Consider the following 23,280-nt stretch of genomic DNA (forward strand, 5'->3'; position numbering starts at 1 on the left):
AGGGCAGTTGCAACTTCACTGTCTGAGCTAATTAATGTTCTTGCTTGGAGTTTGGCATCTCGTAATGAATTTAACAACCATTCCAGCGTCTTGGCTACTGCTAACTGCTTGGCTTGATTGTTGCTGCAATGGTTTGATAACTTAATATTTTCAGAATCAATCTGGTATGCAATTGTAGCACACCCTTCGCTGGTTTCTGTCTTGCTTCTGTATACACCATGTTTGCTTCTTGAATTGATTTAAACGGAACTTCTGATTTTTCAGAGTGCACCAGTTTACTAATTTTAGGTCTCATTAGGGTAACATCTTTCCTGAATGTTATAACATCCTTGGCGAAGATCCTTGTCAACTTTAGTTATTAGTTGTATTGTGAATTCTATGGTGTTCCCCGGCTATGACACAGTGCATGTTGAAAATGAAGACGAAGAGTGGTGGGATGTGTAACTATCAGTGCTGGATGTTTACATGAGTCGTGTATGCTGTTATCAGTATAGGTTGGTGTCTTAACTATTCTTCCGCCCGTTTATGTAATTTCCCCAACGGTTCTCCGTCCGTCGGAAAATGTAAAAAAAGGGGATGCGGGATGCTCCGATGAGGCGAGATGTTCTGCCTTAGGGTTAACTGCAGAAGCATATTCTCAGGGTTCGTCTTCAAGTGTAACTCGGCGAGGATGTCATCCAGGGAGGTCACCTTTCCCAAAAGCATCGAGGGCTTCGGCTACAAGTTCAACGAGCAGGGCAGGTTGAGGAAGTTGGACAAACAGACAGGCGAGATCACGGAAAACCCTTTCGAGTTTAACGTTTCCACCGATTCTTCCTACAACCAACGACACTACGAAGCTCTGGGAGAGGTAAATACCTTTTAATTATTGTTTCCAGGGTGGTACGGAAGCAATCTAACCATTCTGATGGACCAAAGCAGCCATGGATACAAAACTACCAAAGTACAAAGATGAACTAGTTTGATTTCATGTTGATTGCATAGTATGACGAAGGTATAGTTTGGTTGATGAGTCATACTGTAGCATAGTCTTCGTATGTCTTAGTATTAATGTTCAGGTGGTGCCACAACTATCAAAACTACCAAAGTACAAAGATGAACTAGTTTGATTTCATGTTGATTGCATAGTGTGATGATGTTTTTCTGAAACCTACATCACACCAGACTGCATCTCACGATTTCTGAATAGTGCAGGAGGAATAGGTTGACGAAGCTGGACAAACAGACAGGCGAGATCACGGAAAACACTTTCGAGTTTAACGTTTCCACCGATTCTTCCTACAACCAACGACACTACGAAGCTCTGGGTTAGTTTGATTTCATGTTGATTGCATAGTGTGATGAATGTACAGTTGAAGCAATCTAACCATTCTGATGGACCAAAGCAGCCATGGATACAAAACTACGACACTACGAAGCTCTGGGTTAGTTTGATTTCATGTTGATTGCATAGTGTGATGAATGTACAGTTTGGTTGTTTGGCCTTTGGGATTTCCGTTCGGTTTGATTGTGCCCTCAATGGACTGAAGGTGGTGAAATGTCAAAGAAACCAAAACGGCCAAAGATAATATACTAAAACGATAGGAATCTACCAAACTATAAATTGTGTAATCGTCCGATTTCTTGTTGATTGCACACAATAATGAATGTACAGTTTGTTGGACTCAGTCATCCTGTTGTTTGGTCTTTGTGTTATCTGTTCTGTTTGGTGGTGCTCTCACAGCTGCACTGAAGGTGGTGAATTGTCAAAAGAGTTTGAAGGACCAAAATGGCCAAGGATAAGCATACCAAAATGATAGGCAACTACCAAACTATGAGTCATACTGTAGCATGGTGTTAGTACGTCTTAGTATTATATGTTCAGGTGGTGCCAAATCTACCAAAACTACCAAAGTACAAAGAAACTAGTTTGATTTCATGTTGATTACATACTGTGAAGAACGTACAGTTTGTTCGATGAGTCGTACTGTTGTTTGGTCTCTGGGATATCTGTTCTGTTTGATGGTGCCCTCAGTGGACTGAAGGTGGTGAAATGCCAAAAGAGACCAAAACGGCCAAAGATAATATACAAAAACGATAGGAATCTACCAAACTATAAATTGTGTAATGGTCCAATTTCTTGTTGATTGCCTACAGTGATGAAAGTATAGTTGCTGTTAAGCTTTGTCATTGTGTTGTCTGTTACGTTTTGTGGTCTCTCAAACTTGGACTAAAGTTGATGACTTGCCAAGAGCTTGAATGACCAGAACAGGGATAAGCATACCAAATGAGAGGAATCTACCAAACTACAAATAGTCAAATGATCAGATTTCTTGTTGATTATATACTCTGATGACTGTATAGTTTGGTTAATGAGTCATACTGTAGCATGGTCTTAGTATTATCTGTTCAGGTGGTGCCCTCAATGGACTGAAGGTAGTGAAATACCAAAAAATTTTAAAGGACCAAAATGGCCAAGGATAAGCACACCAAAATTATAGAAAAATACGAAACTTCAAATAGCTGAAATCATCTGATTCCTGTTGATTGCATACAGTGATGAAAGTATAGTTTGGCTGATTCTGTCATCCTATACCTTGGCGTTTGTGTTATCTGTTCTGTTTGGTGGTGTCCTCAATGGACTGAAGGTGGTGAATTGCCAAAAGAGCTAAAGGACCAAAATGGCCAAGGCAAAGCATACCAAAATGAGAGGAAACTACCAAACTACAAATATCTGAAATTGTCTGATTCCTGTTGATTGCATGCAGTGATGAAAGTATAGTTTGGCTGATTCTGTCATCCTATAGCTTTGTCTTTGTGTTGTATGTCTCGTTTGGTGGTGCCCTCAAACTTGGACTGAAGGTGGTGAATTGCCAAAAGAGTTTGAAGGACCAGAACAGCCAAGGATAAGCACCTACCAAACTTCAAATAGTGTAATGGTCCAATTTCTTGTTGATTGCACACAATAATGACTGTACAGTTTGGTTGACTCTGTCATTTTTTCTTTTTTTCTTTTATTTATTTACGAGTAGTAGTATGTCGGGTTTGAATGCAGCGCTGCTGGATGATTATTATACCGGCATAATGAAATTCATCGTTTGATCCCCACGGCCCCTCTCACATTTCGTTTTTTTAACCAACTTTCCTAATCGTTATTAGACAAGCTCATCATTTTACTTAGTCATAAAGCTAGTTTTAGTCCCTTCAATTAAAACAATCCATAAATTCCAACATAAAAAAGTTTATCACGCATTAAAACTGATCAACTATTAGGTTGAAGGTTTAATTTTTTTTTCTAAACGAGGATTCGCAACAACAGAGGTTATATGAACCCTCATGGTGCCAGTGTTTTTGAAAAAAAAATCCCATTTGTAAGTATGTCGGGTTCGAATGCAAGATCGCAGGATTCGAACCCAGGACCTTTACCTTACAGTGATGAGTGGCGTGTCAAAGATTAAACCTTGCAGCCACTGACCCCCCCCCCCCTGTCATTTTGTTGCTTGGTATTTGTGTTATCTGTTATGTTTTATGATGCCCTCAATGGACTGAAGGTGGTGAAATACCAAAAGAGACCAAAACGGCTAAGGGTAAGCATGCCAAAATGATAGAAACTACCAAACATGAAATAGCTTTTTCCTCTGATTTCTTGTTGATTGCATACAGTGATGAACATATATTTTGGCTGATACTGTCATCCTGTTGCCTGGTTTTTGTGTCAACTGTTCGGTTCTAGTTCAGATTTAGGAACTTTTTGGTATGACTTACCAGGAACTTGTAGACCAACTTGGAGCTAATGGAAAACTAAATATAATATTTTAAACATTTCCTGGCTACCCTGAATGTCTAGATTAAGCTGATTTTTTTAAAATTAAGTAATATTTCTCAAAAGGAAAAAAGTTAATTTTTTAACTTATACAATATTCTGCCTTTTTTAGTTGTTTGATGCATGCTACATCATAAAAAATAAAACGTACATAAAAACAAACTTAAAAAGTCTAGATAAACAGATTAAAAAAAAAAGTAATATTTCTCAAAAGGATGAAAAGTTAATTTTTTAACTTTTACAATAATCTGCCTTTTTTAATTTGTGATGACAAATTCCCATGTCTTTTTTCAAATAACAAAGTATAATTAAATTGAATCCTACAAATATTTTAGTCATAAAAAGTATAACATACATAAAAACAAACATAAAAATGTAGATAAACAGATTTAAAACAAAAATTATGTTGTATTTCTCAAAAGGATGAAACATTAATGTTTTAACTTGTACAATATTCTTCCTTCTTTTAGTTGTTTGATGACTAATTCCCATGTCTTTTTCAAATAACAAAGTATAATTAAATTGAATCCTACTACTATTTTAGTTATACAAAATAAAACAAACATTAAAAAGTCTAGATAAACAGATTTAAAAAAAAATTAAGTAGTATTTCTCAAAAGCTTGAAAAGTTAATTTTTAACTTGTACAATATTCTGCCTTTTTGGTTGTTTGATGACTAATTCCCATTTCTTTTTCAAATAACAAAGTATAATTAAATTGATTCCTACTACTATTTTAGTCATAAAAAATAAAACGTACATCAAAATAAACTTAAAAAGTCTAGATAAACAGATTTAAAAAAAAAATTATGTAATATTTCTCAAAAGCTTGAAAAGTTAATTTTTAACTTGTACAATATTCTGCCTTTTTTAGTTGTTTGATGACTAATTCCCATTTCTTTTTCAAATAACAAAGTATAATTAATCCAACTACCATTTTAGTCATAAAAAATAAAACGTAAATAAAAAAATACATAAAAAGTCTAGATTAAACAGATTAAAAAAAAAAATAATTAGCATTTCTCAAAAGCCTGAAAAGTTAATTTTTAACTAGTACAATATTCTGCCTTTTTTAGTTGCTTGATGACTAATTCTCACGTCTTTTTCAAATGACAAAGTATAATTAAATTGAATCTATTTTAGTCATACAAAATAAAACATACATAAAAACAAACATGAAAAGTCTAGATAAACAGATTTAAAAAAAAAATTAAGTAGTATTTCTCAAAAAGTTGAAAAGTTAATTTTTTAACTACAATTATTTTTGGCCGTAAAACGTAATACATACAATAGACGTTCTTTGTTTGTTTCAGACCATAACACATTATGTTTACGACTTGCTCGAAAGTGAGGGATTGCGTAGACTTCCACTTCCTAAAGACGAGAACAACGCCTCTTTTATTTTCTGCACTGAAAACGTAGACAGCGCGGATAAGCTCATAATCCTCATCCATGGCAGCGGAGTAGTCAGAGCTGGACAATGGGCCAGAAGGTATATCCAACGATAATTACTTTTGGGTGTTTTCGATAAGGAGAAAATCAATTTGCAGTCTAATCATCAACGACTGTCTGGATTCGGGCACTCAGATTCCTTACATTAAGAAAGCGACACAGCTGGGTTACGGTGTATATGTCTTGAACACCAATGACAACCATAGAGTGGTCGACGGGAATAAACAATCAATACCTGTATGTAACTCAAACTTTAAAATATAAATTATTAAAATAAAAATATATTAACTGAAATTACAGGGCAGCAGCTCTCCACAGGAACATGCAAATACATTTTGGAATAACTATATTAGTGAATCACGGGCTCAGAAAATAGCGATTGTTGCTCACAGCTTTGGAGGCATTGTTACAATGAGTCTTGTGAGTACAAATAATTCTATACAAATCTGATTATAATGACAAATTCTAATGACTTATACTGAAAAGTATAAAAAAAACCTTTTTAAGCATTTTCTATGTCAATTAAAATATTGTAAAATTCTTAAAATAATCAAGTGGAGTCTAATTTTTTAAATTTATTATTATTATTATTTTTTAAATAAATAAATCTGCTGGTTGCTGGTTGATATTTTGCTCAAATTTGTTTGAGATTCACTTCATCTTAAGCGAGTAAGTAAAAGTTAAAATAAGAAAATTTTACATCTACTAAGATAGAAATGGAACTCTATTTCTTTTCTTCTATTCTTCTATAAAAAAGGAGAATTAAAAGTACTCATAGTATAATAGTAATTTATGAAGTTTAATTTGTATTTAATAAAAAAATGTAAGCCATTCATGTACAGCGTCTTGTAAGATGGGAGTGGATTTAATCTTCCCAGCTCACTAGTGGAATTCCATTGTTTGTAATATTCTCTAGGAAAGGTGGGGGGGGGTTTCAAGCTCATCACCTCATCGGGTAAATGTCCTGGGTTCAAATCCAGTGGGCCTGCATTCAAACTTGACATCTTACTAATTGGCTGTCTTCATAAACCTGAGGGTTCATGTGACTTCTGCTGTTGCGAAAAGGGAAAAAAATCTTCAACACTCGCAGGTTGTGCAGGTTTAATCTACTCAACAAAATTTCTAGACTTTGAGCAAAAAACGAAACATACAATATTTCCCCCCCCCCTCTCTCTCTCTTTCTCTCTTTCTCTCTTTCTCTCTTTCAAATACCCTTTTTACTTAAATTAAACGACTGTCTAACTTCTAAACGAATAGTCCCATTTTCAGTAAAGAAAGCTAATTTTTCTTCAAAAATAATGCACTTTTACAAAAAGAAAGTAGATATTCATATTTAACATGTCCAAGTTATATATTGAAGATTAAATCAAATTGAACCAACATCTCTCTCTCTCTCTCTCTCTCTCTCTTTCTCTCCCCCTCTCCCTCTCCCTCTCCCTCTCCCTCTCTGTCTCACCATCTTTCGTTTTTCTTCTTCTCTCTCTCTCTCTCTCAGCCTCACTCTCTCCCTCTCTTTCACAATTTTTCTTTTTTCCTCTCGGCCTTCTCTCTTTTTTCCTTTGCTTCTCTCTTGCTTTCCTCTGCTTCTCTCTCTCACTTTCTCTCTCCCCCTCTCTGTCTCACCATCTTTCGATTTCTTCTCTCTCTCTCTCAGACTCACTCTCTCTCTCTCTCTCTCTCTCTCTCTCTCTCTCTCTCTCTCTCTGTTTCACAATCTTTTTTTTTTGCTTCTTTCTCTCTGCCTGTCTCTCTTTCACAATTTTTCTTTTTTCCTCTCGGCCTTCTCTCTTTTTTCCTTTGCTTCTCTCTTGCTTTCCTCTGCTTCTCTCTCTTACTTTCTCTCTCCCCCTCTCTGTCTCACCATCTTTCGATTTCTTCTCTCTCTCTCTCTCTCAGCCTCACACTCTCTCTCTCTCTGTTTCACAATCTTTTTTTTTGCTTCTCTCTCTCTGTCTCTACCTGTCTGCCTGTCTCTCTTTCACAATCTTTATTTTTTCCTCTCGGCCTTCTCTCTTTTTTCCTTTGCTTCTCTCTCTCTCCTTTTTTTCTTCCTAAAAATGGGACTATTCATTTAGAAGTTAGACAGTTGTTTAATGTAAATAAAGAGGGTATTTGAAAGGGAGAGTGAGAGATGAGAGGGGGAGAGAAATATTTTATGTTTTATTTTTTGCATACATCCATGTATTTTTCACTTTATCTCTATCTAGACATAGTAAACTTATGATGAAACAACTCTCACCAAGACTGGAAAAATCTTTGCTACAATTGAGGAGGGCTGGACTCAGAGGAGTGGTAGGACTACTAACTGATCACTGGCATCTGAGACATCTACACAACATGGGCTTATTCAATGATGATCCCATCTGCAGATTATGTAATGAGGAGGAGGAAACAGCCACCCATATCATCTTCGAATGCGAAGAACAGCTCGATGGAGATTTAACATAGCATATGAAAAAAACATAGGGAATCAAATTGTAGCAGCGACAGTCAATGACCTGATACTTCTAAGGGGAAGGATTGAGTCTATTGCACTAAACTAAGGTACTAGGGAGGTACAGTAAACCAGAAAGCTGCAGTGCCTGGGAAGCACAAACCTCGCTTCCTAGAATACTTATTACCGTACCATACCAAGCCCCTTTTTTTGTAATGAAATAGAAGATTAGAACATAAAAACAGCATGAAGTGCAATGGAGTCTTCAATATCTGACAGTTAAAAAGTAAAATTCAATCTATTTTATAGAACTGTGCAATTAGAAGTAGATAACATTCATCCCCCCCCCAAAAAAAAGAAAAAAAAAGAACAGTTGAATTCTACCTAGTATAATGTCTTATCCTATAATGAGCATTTATCAGGTAAATTTGTAATGAAAACCCCTGTTTTTATTACAGGCATCTCAATTTGAAGAAGACTTCCTAAATAGGGTTTTTGCAATCGGTTTAACCGACTCTGTCCACGGAAAAATCCCTAGAGCTGTTTCTTCAGTACTTGCTGATCATTTATCAAAGGTATGACTTAATGCTTTTGTAATTAGGTTACAATTATGTATAATTAGGTTAGGATACAAATCGTATCCTTTCTGCATTACTTATAAAATGTGAAAAAAATTTGGTTTGGTATAAGTTTATTTATTTATATTTTTTAAAAATTTAAGTCAATTAAAAAAAAATATTTAAACATTTTTCAACTAGTTAAAAAATTTAATGAATATACATTATAAATCCATATATGTATTTAGTAAACATAGTGATGTACTCAATTCAACTTGAATAAAGGGCACTAAAACAAGAACATAGATATGCCAGATAGCCAAGCAGCCATCATAGCACTAAGCTCAAACATCATTAGTTCAAAAATGGAGTTGAACTGCAAAACCGAATTAAACATAGTAGGTATGCAGAAGAAAGTCAGCCCAGGACACATGGGAGCAGAAGGCAACGAGAAACCGTACACCCTTGCAAGGAAAAGAACTGCTACACCGCTGATAGGATCAGAAACCTTCTGTGGCATAGGAACTCACACTATCACTGAGTCAGATAGAAGGATAAAAAGAAAATGAGGGGACAATTGGACTGACTGATTGGACACAAACAATCCAAGAACCTCCTAACAAACTTTGGAATGAAGTAATAGAATGAATCAAGGGAATCCTAACGGGACACTACAGACTAAATGGCCATTTGGAGAAAATTGGTATAACACAACATGGGATTCTGCAAAGAAGTAGAGGAAACAGCATCACACCTGTTAACAAACCTTGCCACAAGAGGACATGTAACCGTAGAAGAAATTGAACCTCTGAAACCGGGCCGACTAATCAAATTCCTCGATGAACTAGGACTCACCGGTGTGCTGTAGGAATCCGAGAATCCAATCCGACATTTGAAAAATGGAAAACGGAGGGAAAATTCAAAAGGTGTGGTTGAGATGGGAAGTTGATGTCCGAGTGGATCGAGGTCACGATAGCTCAAGTGGTAGAGCAGCGGCATATCTAGCCGAAGATGGGTTCGAATCCCGCTCGTGCTATTGACTTTTTTATCTCAACTAAAAACCTTGATTAATTGTAATATATTAAAATTAATACCTATAAAAATAATAGGTTAATTTTTGTGGTTAATAAAATGACTTTGACGTTATTTACACAATCTAACCTTCGAATTTAAAGTTGATTTGTTGGGGCGGTCCATTGTCAGCAGATAGATTGCTCCTTGACACAAAATAATCCCATTATTGATTTCCAGCCCTCACTCCAGTATCGCTCTGTATGGGTTTCCAATGTGCAAAAAAATCACTCGTGAAACTAAATGCAAGAATTGTCTCGGGTAAACTGTTTCCACGAGGTGAAACATTTTGCAATCTAGAGGTGAAACAAGGTGAGCAATTGGTTTTCAAAACTACTTCTACTTCAGTGTTTGCTATCATGGCGATACTTTTTGTTGTACTTTTTGTCTTAGTACCGTTTTAATGTTCATTTCCTTCATTTCCTTTCTATTGTTCTTGTTATGATGAGTTTTATCTTAAGGATCCCACAAAAATCGAAAACTGTGATATATTCGAATGCACTCCTGTTGGTTCATTCTCATACTCGAGAAAAGTGCGTTTATACAGAGAGACAAAACAATGCGAAACACTTTGATGCACACTAAAAACTGAAACACTAAACATAAAACAACATAAAAACAGTAAAAAAAAGAAACAAAGCTTGGCGGGTCACCCCAAAACATCCTTGCGCCAAAAGTTTCGCAGTCCTGGCTAGGTGCCCACAATGGAAGACAAGTTTTGCGAAACAGTTGCATGAGTGATTTTCACGCAATGGAAACCCATGTTAATACACTTTTCATACGTATGTAACGTTTCGATTTGAATGTACCGCCATGCCCCTCCACACACATCTGACAGTGAAAGAATAGGGGCTAGGAAAGGGCTATTTTGTTCAGTCAAAAAAACAATTCCTTTGGTTCTCCTGGGTTAAGAGCTATTTATTTGTAATAAAGAAAAATTTGGTGTGCACACAATTCAAGTGAGTAATTTTATATTTTGACGTCAAAAAACTAAAAATAATAATTGTATTTTAATTTAAAAAAAGGGTTGTAACAAAAAATATATTTTTATAAAGAAAACTAAAAGAGATAACATTTGATTTTAAAAGTTATGTTAAAATATTAATTGTATTTTCTAATTGGTGGTCAAAAATTAATAATAGTAGCAATAATAATAATTTCCTTTACTTTTAGTTTTCTTTATAAAACGAATAATTAAATTCGATTTTAAAATTAATGTTTGTAGATTCTGAAATAGGTTTTATTGTAGAATAAAAGATTCTTTAAATTAAAAATAATAATTAATAAAAGAAATTGTAATCTTGTTTGAAAATAAATTGTAATAAAAGATTTAAATTTAATTAATATTTTGGTTTGAATTGAATATTGGAATTTTGTATATCAAAAAAAAGTGCCTGATCATTAAATTAAATTAATGTAGTCAGGTCCGATCATAAAAAAACCTCTGGGACCTTGTTTTTGGTTCTCCGAATTCAGGGTTGGGCCCAAAACTGAAGAGACACACGTATATTTCATTATATACGTATTGACAATTAAATAAAAAAGTCAAAATTGTTAAGAAATTATTTTGATTCTAGATTGGTAGAAATTGGGTGTCAAGCACTGACCCTTTAGACTCTCCTCTTCCAGAACAACCTGGAGAAATTCAGTGCGTTTCAGCAGGTAGATTTTTCTGCATTTAAATCTGTTTATACATGTATTATCTTATTTATTTAATTTTTTTTTTTTAATACAGGGATAGCAAAACATGAACTTACATCTTGGTATTGCATCGGATCGCTCTTTAAATTTTTAGAAGAAAGATCCGATCTGCGGGTTGTATCTGCGCAGGAAAGTTTATGACAAGGGCGTTATTCATGCTGCATTAATTACATAATGTCGAAGGACAACCTTCTTTTCAATGTTTGAGCTTTTGACCGTTTTTCGAACCTTTCAAAACCACCTTTAGTTCCCTTTTGGTGTTGTGACTGCTGTCGATTTACATATGAAATTTAATACGTCTAGTATATACATAATAGTTCGGCTCGTGAAAGTTTCTAACATTTCGTCGTAGTTTTATTGTGGCGTAACGAAAAAACAAAAATCGGTTCGAATGAATTCAATTTAATGCAGCATGCTGGAAATCACCTTGACATAAAATCGCAAGACTGTTGAGGCTAAAAGGATCAAATTTGATAAAAATGGAAGAACGTTTAAGCTATAAAATATTACTATTATTAAGAGAATATCCTTATATATATAATAATAAAGGTAGTTTAGTTTTACATAAACATAATCAAATATCGATTGGTTTAATATCTTTAAAATCAAACGGAAAGTTAAAAAGAAAGTTTTTACTTAAGAGTTTACGAGTTTGTGACTTGGTGGCTGTGAAAAGAACAGGATGTTAAAATTAAAAACGCTCTGTAGCATAAAATCACTTTAGCGCTAATTAGTACAAGCTCAGTCAAAGGAATATCGCTAAATATCAAAACTATTGAATGTTATGTAAATAATTTTTGTTTTATAAGACTTTTTCAAATTAATAATGCTGAGAGTGGTCAAGCACAAAGAACAAAATTCTCTAATCCTAAGTGGCCTAGTTGGTATGGAAGTTTTTATAATTATTAATAACTTCAAGGATAGATTTGAATATATTTTATAAGTAGTTATATTAATGTATTAGTTTACAAGTTGGCAAGGATTTTTTCCCTGTGTAATGTGATGTGTGTTTATTTTAGTTAATAAATAAGTTAAGATATTTGTGGTTAATTTTAATTAAATATAAAATGTTTTGTTTTTGTTAACAAAATTATCTAGTGAAATGTGAAATAGATAAGGTGATGAACTTATAGCTTGATCGTCTCTAATCATCGTACAAATACTAATTTCCATGTCTGTCTATACGTACAGACAACTACTAAAATTGGTGAAAACACATCTGTCAAAAACAGTTAAGAATAAGCAAATCAGGATGATAAAGAAAAAAATATCAGTAAAACTCGCTTAATATTAAATTTTTTTATCCATTTATACAATTACACTATTTTTCTTTATATGTGTTATTTTTTAAATAATAAATATAACTGTTTATTAGGATTGTCATTTAAAGATAAATTATTTTAAAAAGTTAGTAATTGAAATTTTAAACTATAAAGTAAACGTCCATGGGTATGCTAAAAATTAAATTATAATGTTAACTAATGCTACAGAAAGAAAATCTATTTTGATGGTAATTAGCCTTAGAAAAATTAGTCGTCAAATTTCCTCAATTTTTGGATGCTATTTTATTAAAAAAAACATGAATTGATTTTAGTTCTAATAATGTTATTTCGGAGGGAATGTTAGAATTTAACTGGTTTTAATAAAAAATCGCAAATGGTAAGTTTTTCAAATTGTTAGTCAAAGCTTTTGTAAGATAAAATGGGCTTTGATAAAATTATGTAGTTACCAATTTAATATTTTAATGCAGGCAAAGTGTTACAATGTTGTACTTTAATTAATAATGGAATCTCAGTGTCTACCATAAATCCGTTCGGCCATTTTGGTATTTATATGTTAATGCCCACAGTTTGTTTTTGTCTTTTCCAAACGTAGTGTTAGAACATGTTAAATAATTGTATTAAAATTGTGTGTAAAAACAAATATTGAGTGTTTTATATTCCCTAGATAAAATGTCACAAAAAAGGATAAATTAAAAAAATCTTTAATGAGTCTAAAACTTGGAGCAACACCCCCAGGTAAGAGGCATGGGAAGATTAACAGATTTTTAAAGGAATTACTAGAAGGTAACGGCAACAGTCCAAGATTCTGGTTGGACACCTGACAGGGCACTGCTGCCTAAGAAGGCACATGCATCGGATAGTACTGACAGAAGAAATATTGAAGGAACCGCGGAACACATTTTATGCTTTTGTGTGGGTCTAGGTAGGCGCGTATTCTTGCAACGAGGAGAGGAAAACCTGCGAGCAAGATCCTAATGAGCCATCAGGTTTGTGGAGTTGACTAGCAACTTGAAGCTGACCAGTTAGTACAAAAATAGAAGAGCACATACTCCAGATAGTACTGATAGAAGAAATATTGAAGGAACCGCAGAACACATTTTATACTTTTGTGAGGGTCTAGGTAGGTGCGTATTCTTGCAACGAGGAGAGGAAAACCTGCGAGCAAGATCCTAATGAGCCATCAGGTTGTGGAGTTGACTAGCAACTTGAAGCTGACCAGTGAGTACAAAAATAGAAGAGCACATGCTCCAGATAGTACTGACAAGAAATATTGAAGGAACCGCAGAACACATTTTATACTTTTGTGAGGGTCTAGGTAGGTGTGTATTCTTGCAACGAGGAGAGGAAAATCTGTGAGCAAGATCCTAACGAGTCACCGGACTATGAAGTTGACTAGTAACTTGAAGCTGACCAGTGTGTATAAAAATAGAGCATAACAGATCTACTCAGGTCGAGGTGTCAGCATGAGGCTGTCTCATTTATCTCTATCTATTTCTCTATTCCCTAGATTGCTGCAGTTTATCAAGAAAGTCATATGAATACAGTTTTAAATGGAAATAAGCGAAACCAACGATAAATCTCATGCCATCAATGCTTATCTTAGAAAATTTAAAAAAGTTACACTGGCAAAAAATCCCCATAAGATTGGATAATTGAGCAGCTATTAGAGTATTAACATGTAAAGAAATTATATCATTACTAGTCAGTGAATGCATATAAAATCTCCAAAACCTGCAGAAACACCCTGATATCTTGAGTATTAAGACAGAAACAAATTTTGAGTAACGAAAAGGCAGACGCTCTAGCCAGAGAAGGATCTGCAAGGCCATATATAGGCCCTGAACCTACACTGGGGACAACAAAAACAGAATCATCCATCACAGAATGGATCCAAAAAAGACAAAAAAAAGGGGGATTGAATAAACTCGGGGCGCTAGGCACAGTAAGCTTATGCTAAGACAACCTGCAAGACTGCCAAACTCATTGCTGCAGCTGCTAAACTCTGATGGGCAATAGACTACTTACTGGTCACTGAAGAAAATATTTACACAACCTGGGCATATTGAATGATGACCAATTTGTAGGTTATGCAATGAAGGGAAGAAACAGCAGACCATATCTTCTAATGTTAGTACCTGATCAATACAGACAACCTGGGATACAAAGAAAACCCAGGAAAAGGAATTTTAGCAATGACAATGATCTTTAAAAGAAGGATCAAATTGACTGAACTAAAGAACTAGGAGAAAGTACAAAACCGGATGGTTGCTGTGCATGGGGAACAATAAACACCTAGTCCATCTCTGTGATTTTTGCTGGGTGTATTCTTTAAATTTGATCCTATCATATTCTCCCAGATCCTATAGATTCCACTTCTTGTTTTTGTATGAATTTGATTTTCCAATTACAATTTCAGGTCTATCGGCAGAATATTTGCTATAGTACAGGCTGAAATCGTATGGTTCGTATCCTTTTATCGTAATTATTGCGATCAGACGTCATCTTATTTTTTTCAAGATGCTTTTTATTTTTAATCCTTCGTACCATATGTGTGCTGCGTAAGTCGTTGTTGGTAATGTAACAGTTTCGTGTATAGTTTTCAAGGCTTGTTGCCCAAGCCCCCAGAAGATTTTAGTGTTTTTTTAGTTCATGGATTATCTGGAGGGCTTTGTTGGAAGGTTTATATGAGAGGTCGATATAAAATTTTTGTAACTCCTAGGTATTTAATTTCTTTAACGTTTTTATCCCATCGTTTAGAATATATCGTTTTTACATGTCCAGAGACTGCGAATGCCCTTCTTTTTAGGATGAGACTCATTCAAATGAACATAGGCTTCGGTGTGTTTATAACGAATAAGCTTGGAGTTATGAATGATTTCTTATATTTCGACCTCAACAGTTTAACTTATGATTTTTCCTTCTCGAAGGTGAGATAATAGGTGTCATAAAAAAAAAAAAAAAAGTTTAAGGTTTTAGGCTATATTCAGGTCCTAATAAAGTAGGTTTGATAGGGCTATTACAGCCTTTTTCTGATGGGTTAAAGCTATTTTTTAAAGAACAAAGATATCCTTGTTTGTCTAATTTTTTATTTATTATTGTTCTCCTATACTTATAATAATTTTATCTTTTATATTGTGATGCTTGTTTCCATTTTTAGTAAATGTATACTTTTTTAGTTTTGGGTTTTTGTTTATGATAGTGTGTTTAGGCATAGGGGTTTATGGGGTAATAATTAGTGGTTGATCTTCAAATTCTAATTATACTATATTAGGGTCTCTTCGTTCTGTAGCCCAGACCATTTCCTATGAGGTCAGAATGGCTTTATTGGCCTTAGGAGTGGTTTTTTTGGTTGGGGGATTTTATTTTATTGATTTTACAATTTTTCAGCAAAATATTTTGTTTGAGTTTTTTTCTTTTCCTGTTTTCAGTTCTTGATATATTTTTTGCTTAGCAGAAACCAATCGTTCTCCGTTCGATTTTGCTGAAGGAGAGTCTGAATTAGTTTCAGGTTTCAACGTTGAATATAGAAGAGGTTTCGCTTTTGTCTTTTTGTCTGAATATATAAATATTCTTTTTATAAGAACTTTTACTTGTATCTTGTTTTGAGGGGCTGACTTATTATTAAAACATTCGTTCGGAGTATGAAAGACTTAAATATGTACCACACTGGCTCTTTTTTAAAATAAACTGTTACAAAACATTAATGACTAACGACCACTGAGTTAACTCACCTGAGGAAGGATTAAAATAAATCCGAAACATTTGGGTTGAAAGAAAAACTGGTTGTTGTTTTTTTGAGATGACCTATTATCCCACCTTCGAGAAGGAAAAATCATAAGTTAAACTGTTGAGGTCGAAATATAAGAAAACATCGTTTCTCTAATCACGGGAAATATCAACGGACATGCCAGTACTGCCCATCGGGGAGGAGGTATGTACAGACAGATTGCTGAGGAACGCGGAACATAAGTAATGTCAAGTTTTAAGAAATGGTCTTCACTAAATAATAAGTTATTAAACGCCCAACTCAAGATAGAATTTTGATAAAATGTAGAAGAAACAATGTTTTTCCCAATTATCTTAATAAAGTGGACAAACATATTTTACCGGTGAGCACAGCTACTTACATCAAAAAACTAGTCAGGTTCAAAATATTAAAACGTTTGTTCGGAGTCTTAAAGACTTAAATATATACAACACTGGCTCTTTTTTAAAATAAACTGTTACAAAATATTAATGACTGACGACCACTGCGTTAACTTACCTGAGGAAGGATTAAAATAAATCCGAAACGTTGTGGGTTGAAAGAAAAACTGGTTGTTGTTTTTTTGAGATGACCTTTTAACCCACCTTCGAGAGGGAAAAATAAATTATGAATGATGTTTTATTTTGCAAAACATTTCCTGTTGGCGACATCGAAATGCTAAAAGCCATAGAAGAAAGGCAGGCGATAAATAAATTAATACTGGCTTACTAATTTTTATTAATTTTTTTTACGAGGGTTCGCAACAGCAGAGGTCTAGCAACCGTCAGGGTGCGATGTTTTTGAAAAAGTTCATTTGTAAGTATGTCGGGTTCGAATGCAGGGCCGCTGGATTCGAACCCGGGACCTTTACCTTACAGTGATGAACGCCGAAACCGTTGCGGCCACCGACGCCCCCATCAAGTCACCTTAATTGGAATCATTACGTAATGTCTAGAAGGATAACATTAATCCAGCCCGGAGGACCAATAATCTCTTTAAGGCATTAAATGAATTGGAGGGTCTTCAACGTTTTAATATTTATTCTTTAAAAAGATTAATCTCAATACAAATTGGTTTTAAATATTTAAACCTAACAATAAACAACAAACCTCATTTGTAAGTATGTCGGGTTCGAATGCAGGGCCGCTGGTTCGAACCCGGGACCTTTACCTTACAGTGATGAGCGCCGTATCAACGCCTAAACCGTTGCGGCTACCCTGGCTTACAAGTTATAAAATAAAAGAGTGTTTTATGTATGCTTAGAACGACAAGGTAGTCCGCCTAAAGCATGGTGTAAAAGTTTATTTAGGGTTTTGCGTAACACTTAATACACTTTTATGGTTTTTTTGGACGTGGGAAGTCAAGGAGTCTGCATTGCGTACACTCAAGAAAGCTTTTTATAAACACGAGATTAAGTCCGCCCAATCCTGTCACTCTGAGTATATCTAGTTCAACTGTAAGATTTCTTGAAATTTATAGATTTTGACCGTCAGCGATCGTTTTGATCTACCTACCCTCGCTGGGTTAGTCATTCAGATGAGTCTTCATTTCGCCATTGAAATAAAAAAGTGTTTTTCAAAAGTTTCTTCCTCTCTTTTCCCTTAGTCATATACTATTATTACCATGCTAAAAATGTTAAAAAAACAACACGTACAGAGTAATAAGACATTGAATGCATTCCGAAATCTTGTATAAATTACAAAAAAAAGTTGTTTCAGTCTTATCCCGGCCTGAATTGCATTTTTGTGTTTGGAGTTCGGCTTCAAAAGCCGCTTAAATCAATTTGAGGCCAAGGCTGAGCACGGGAAAAGCACGAGTGCGAGCATGAATCATCATATGACGACCGTAATAGGAATATGTAATGAAAGTGCCATAGCCGTTATGAATCAAGCCGTGGTGTGTTTATCTTTTGGAACGGAGGGCCGGTAAGGTCGTTGCTCTGATCATTAGATAAGCGTGCTGTAATAGCTTTTAAAAAATATTTATATAAAATTGTCCATGCCCATTACGCACATCTTAGAAGGAGTGAGATTTACTTCATCACTGAAGATGGCGATGCCACCATATGTGAGAGTAAAAACGGCGAGACGAGGCATTAGATGGAGAGAGTAGAGGAAAGAGAGTGAGAGAGTGAGACATTTATTCAATTCGATTAAATCTTGGAAATATAGTGGGCCCAACTTTGCCATTTTAAACATGAATATCTATCAAAAAAGTGTATCATATTTTAAAGAAAATAAACTTCGTTTCCTAAAAATGCGACTCGTCCAGATGTTAGGAAGTAGTTTGATATAATTAAGGGGAGTATTTGAATGAGAAAGGGAAAAAGAAAGAGAGGGAAAAAGAGAGAGAGAGAGAGAGAGAGAGAGAGAGAGAGAGAGANGAGAGAGTGAGGGAGGGAGAGGGAGAGTCTGTGGGACCATTTTTCAATTTGACTTATCTTGGAAATATAGAGGGCACAACTTTGACTTTTTAAACATGACTGTATCCAAAAATTGTGTGACATCCAAACGAAGTCTCATTTTTAAAAAACAACGCTCATTTTTATTGAAAAATAATACATAGATAATCATGTTTAAAAAGTCAAAGTTGTGTTCAAGAAAAAAAACAACTTTGTTTTCTAAAAATGGGACTCGTCCAGATGTTTGGAAGTAGTTTAATATAATTAAAGGGAGTATTTGAAAGAGAAAGGGAAAAGAAAGAGAGGGAAAGAGTGAGGGAGAGAGTGTGAGTGAGTGTGAGTGAGTGTGTGTGTGTGATCTGAGAGAGAGATATATAGAAGATAGAGAGAGATAGAGATAGATAGATAGATAGAGAGAGAGAGATAGAGAGAGGGAGAGAGAGAGAGAGAGAGAGAGAGAGAGAGAGAGACCTTTATTCTCTCTTTATTGAAATGAGCTTTGTTTCTTAAAAATGAGACTCTTCGTTTTGATGTAAGGGAGTTGTAGAATATAAATAAAGGGAATATTTGAAAGAGAAAGAAAGATATAATGAAAGAAAGGAAGAAACAAAGAAAAACAAAAACAAAGAGAGAGAACTTTATTCTCTCTTTATTGAAACAAGCCTTGTTTCTTAAAAATGAGACTATTCGTTTGGATGTAAGGGAGTTGTAGAATATAAAAAAAGGAATATTTGAAAGAGAAAGCAAAATATAATGAAAGAAAGAAAGAATGAAAAGAGAGAGAAAGAGAGGGATGGAAAGAGAGAGAAAGAGAAAGAGAGAGAAAGATAGAGAGAGTGAGAGAGAGAGTTAGACCTTTATTCAATTTGATTTAATCTCGGAAATACAGAGAGCACAACTTTGACTTTTTAAACATGAACCCTATCCAAAAAGTGAGTGACATCCAAACAAATAGTCTCATTTTTAGGAAACAAAGCTCATTTTTATTGAAAAAAAATTCACTTTTTGAATAGATAATCATTAATAAGTTGTGATCAAGAAAAAAACTTTGTTTCCTAAAATGGGAATCGTTCAGATGTCAAGAAGTTATTTAATATAATTAGAGGGCATATTTGAAAGAGAAATAGAATGAAAGAAAGAAAGAGAAAGAGAGTGAGTGAGAAAGTGTGTGGGACCTTTACTCTCTCTTTATTAAAATGAGCTTTGCTTCCTGAAAATGAGTCTGGATGTTACGAAGTTTTTTTATATAAATAAAGGGAGTATTTGAAAGAGAAAGAGAGAGAGAGAATGAGTGAGTGAGTGAGTGAGTGAGAAGAGAGAGAGAGAGAGAGAGAGAGAGAGAGAGAGTGAGTGAGTGAGAAAGAGTGAGGGACCTTTATTCTCTCTTTATTAAAATGAGTTTTGTTTCCTGAAAATGAGTTTGGATGTTACGAAGTTTTTTTGTATAAATAAAGGGAGTATTTGAAAGAGAAAGAGAGAGAGAGAATGAGTGTGAAAGAGAGAGAGAGAGAGAGAGAGAGAGAGAGAGTGAGTGAGTGAGAAAGAGTGAGGGACCTTTATTCTCTCTTTATTACAATGAGCTTTGCTTCCTGAAAATGAGTCTGGATGTTACGAAATTTTTTTTATATAAATAAAGGGAGTATTTGAAAGAGAAAGAGAAAGAGAGAGAGATTGAGTGTATATGAGTGAGAGAGAAAGAAAGAACGAGAGAATTTTACATATTGGCTTATGAAGGTAGCCAAACCGTAAAAATATAATATTTTTATTTAAAAATACTACTTAGGTGTCTCATGTTATAATGTAGGGTGGAATACGTTAAATTTTTTAAGACGATACGGCTTTTATAAGACCTGAAATAGTTGTAATATAATCTGGATCCAATTGGTAAATGATGTTTAAATAATTTGTCAAATGACACTCAAATTTTATTTCTTAAATGATTAGTGATTTGATTAAATTACAGTTTTTTATGAAACAGTTATTAGAATGTTAAAAAAAGGAATAATGTATTGTTTGAAATATTTTAATAAATGTTATAGAAGTAATATAATAAATGCTATTAAATAATTTAACAATAATGCTATGATTGCACTGGTCGTATCTATATGCTCATGGAAATGGCTGGAAACGCGACGGTCCTTTGTTATTAATCAGGCTGTGAAATTGAACAGGCGTATCATCAACCAGTTGATGTCGCTAAGTGCGAAGCCGAACCATTCTTGCAGTTCTGCAAGAATACAACAGCCCCCAAGGAGTTGTTTGCCATTGTCCGTACGATTCCGCCGATACAAAAGACAATGGGATACGGTTTAAACTTTGTAAGTTCAAGTCGAAACGGCCATAATCTCTTGTAATTAATTGGAAGCCGTTTAACCACCGAACAGACCCAATTACAGTTTTCTCAGTAGGCGAAACTAGCACAGACGGAACTATTTATTATAATTTTCTCCTGGTAATTTATAAGACTATGGACATCTGCTATAAATACCAAATAGTAAATCGAAAATTCTTGCCATAACAAATGTCCCAATAAAAAAATATAAGGGGGCAGAAGTTAAACACACCCTGTATAGTAAGGTTTTCCGTGTGGTATGAGAAGTGTTTAAGTTCCAATTTGAGTCATTTTGGTCTGGCCTACCTCGCTGGGTTGGTCGGTCACACGTGTCTTTATTTCGCCATCTTCAGTGAGATTTCTGTGAAGTGGTCTTTTTGATAAGGTGATAAGAGGAGGGAGGGGTTCGAATGTATCTTTGTCTGTTGGTGGATCAAGTCTGGTTTTTTTTTAGTTACTGTGAAGGAAAGGCTTGTCAAAATTCTAAATCAACCCCCCAACTTTTTAGCCTTCAAACAAATAAATAAAATTGAAAAAGGCAAAATTAAGTATACCTTAATGATAAGGGAAAGCTGGGAGTAAAGTATTTCTGTAAAGTGTTAGATTTTATTTTTATTTTCTAACGAGGGTTTGTAACAGCAGAGGTCATATATCAACCTTGAGGGTGCCGGTGTTTTTGAAAAAAAGCCCAGTTGTAAGTATGTCGGGTTCGAAGCAGAGCTGCTGGATTCGAACCCGGGAACTTTACCTTACAGTGATGAGCGCCGTGTCAACGCCTAAACCTTTGCGGCCACCGACGCCCCCCCGGGTTTGTTGTTTTGTTTATGGATTGTTCCTGTCTATTTTTGTAATATACAAATATGTAATATTAAATTTTAATAAAAGTATATTCAACAGTCATTATAATGAGTATATCTTCTAAATTTTCGTAAAATTGTAATGTAAATCATTGGATAGTTTTACTCTTTTTTTTTTGTGTGTAAAATTTACGTTATCATAGATTCTTTGAATCAAAGTCGACAAAGTCTAAAATTATAATGTAAATCATTGGATAGTTTTATTCTTTTTTTTTGTGTAAAATTTATGTTATCATAGATTCTTTGAATCAAAGTCGACGAAGTCTAACATTATAGTGTAAATCATTGGATAGTTTTACTCTTTTTTTTGTGTGTAAAATTTATGTTATCATAGATTCTTGTAATCAAATTCGACAAAGTGTCATATTAGTACAATAAAATATATAAATATTGTGAACACATTTTATACTATTTCAAACATTTGGTTACTTTCTTTCTTTCAACAATATATTTGGTAGGATCGGGGTTCAATGAATGTTCTGGTGTTGAATCTACGCCAAGTTTTCGTTGTTTTATTTCACCTTCCTCAGGGCTAGATTCTCTGTCAGTATTTCAAATTGTTTTCTCTTATCAACATGTATAAATTTATTTTCTCTCTTTTTGTCATTTCCTATAATAAATACGATGTTTTTTAATAAATAAATAAATGGCACTTTTTACAAACTATTATCACAGACCTATAGAACCACCTTAGTTTCATCATTTTTCACAGGTCTCTCTTTTCTTCTGTTCTCTATCCCTCTGACTCTCTGTCTCTCTATCACAATCTTTCTTCCTTTTCTTCTTTCTGTCTCTTCCTGTTTGTCTGTTTCTCCCTCCCTCCCTCTCACTCTCTCTCTCTCTCTCCCTTTTGCTCTCTCTTTATTATAAATAAAGCGAATTAGAGAATTAGACCACATTTCCCGATCCTACCAAATATATCGTTGAATAACAGCTGGTCGATCAACTCTATATCATTGATCACAAGGCTTTTCGTCTCTTCATCATAATAACATTCTTTCCTTCTGTATATCATTCAAACTCTCTTTCTCTCTCTCTATCTCTCTGTATATTTTTCTCTATTTCTCTCTTTTCCTCTGAAACTACATATATGACTGACTCTCGCTCACACTTACTCCTCTCTATCTGTCTATCTATAATATATATTTCTGTCTGTCTGCCTTATTCTTCCTATCTCTCTTTCTCTATCTCTTTATTATAAATAAAGCGTTTCAATTCAATTTTCTTTCTCTCAAACTCTTTCTTTCATGTATTGTCTTTTCCTTTCGCTTTGATACACCACCTTTATTTATATTAAACAACTTTCTAACTTCTGAACGAATATGTAGTCCCATTTTTAGAAAATAACAAGCTAATTTTTCTTAAAAAATAATGCATTTTTACGAAAAGAAAGTAGAAATTCCTATAAAAAATGTCAAAGTTGTGTCCTCCATTTATCGAAGATTAAATCAAATTGTATAAAGGTCTCTCTCTCTCACAATGTTTCTTTCTTCTCTTCTCTCTCTCTCTCTCTCTCTCTCTCTCTCTTTGCCTCTTTCTTTATCTTTCTGTATTATAAATAAAGCGTTTCAATTCAACAATTCAATTCAATTCTCTCTCTTTGTCTCACAATCTTGTTTTTCTTCTTTCTCTTTCTTTCTGCCTGT

The 23,280-nt window shown here is 34.3% G+C and overlaps 1 protein-coding gene and 1 pseudogene across 1 annotated transcript; both read left to right on the forward strand.

The window, feature by feature from the left end:
* The first annotated feature begins 444 nt into the window (after nucleotides 1-444).
* LOC106665556 (UPF0528 protein CG10038) lies at nucleotides 445-12,274 on the forward strand. The gene is made up of 7 exons (XM_014392047.2): nucleotides 445-850; nucleotides 5,115-5,293; nucleotides 5,352-5,490; nucleotides 5,554-5,673; nucleotides 8,146-8,262; nucleotides 10,893-10,977; nucleotides 11,051-12,274. The coding sequence occupies exons 1-7, from the start codon at nucleotides 602-604 to the stop codon at nucleotides 11,155-11,157; spliced, it is 996 nt and encodes a 331-aa protein (XP_014247533.1). The 5' UTR covers nucleotides 445-601; the 3' UTR covers nucleotides 11,158-12,274.
* A 1,197-nt stretch (nucleotides 12,275-13,471) lies between these two features.
* Nucleotides 13,472-15,905, forward strand: LOC106665444 (annotated as a pseudogene).
* The last annotated feature ends 7,375 nt before the right edge of the window (nucleotides 15,906-23,280 follow it).

This window comes from Cimex lectularius, unplaced genomic scaffold, assembly GCF_000648675.2.
Source record: "Cimex lectularius strain Harlan isolate CLEC.00 unplaced genomic scaffold, Clec_2.1 scaffold37, whole genome shotgun sequence".
Lineage (NCBI taxonomy): Eukaryota > Metazoa > Arthropoda > Insecta > Hemiptera > Cimicidae > Cimex > Cimex lectularius.

Excerpts from the sequence above, each read along its gene's own strand:
- LOC106665556 (XM_014392047.2), top strand. The coding sequence starts at position 602 with ATGTTCTGCCTTAGGGTTAACTGCAGAAGCATATTCTCAGGGTTCGTC. Across the intron at positions 851-5,114 it reads ACTACGAAGCTCTGGGAGAG|ACCATAACACATTATGTTTA; the intron begins GTAAATACCTTT and ends TGTTTGTTTCAG. Across the intron at positions 5,294-5,351 it reads GCTGGACAATGGGCCAGAAG|TCTAATCATCAACGACTGTC; the intron begins GTATATCCAACG and ends ATCAATTTGCAG.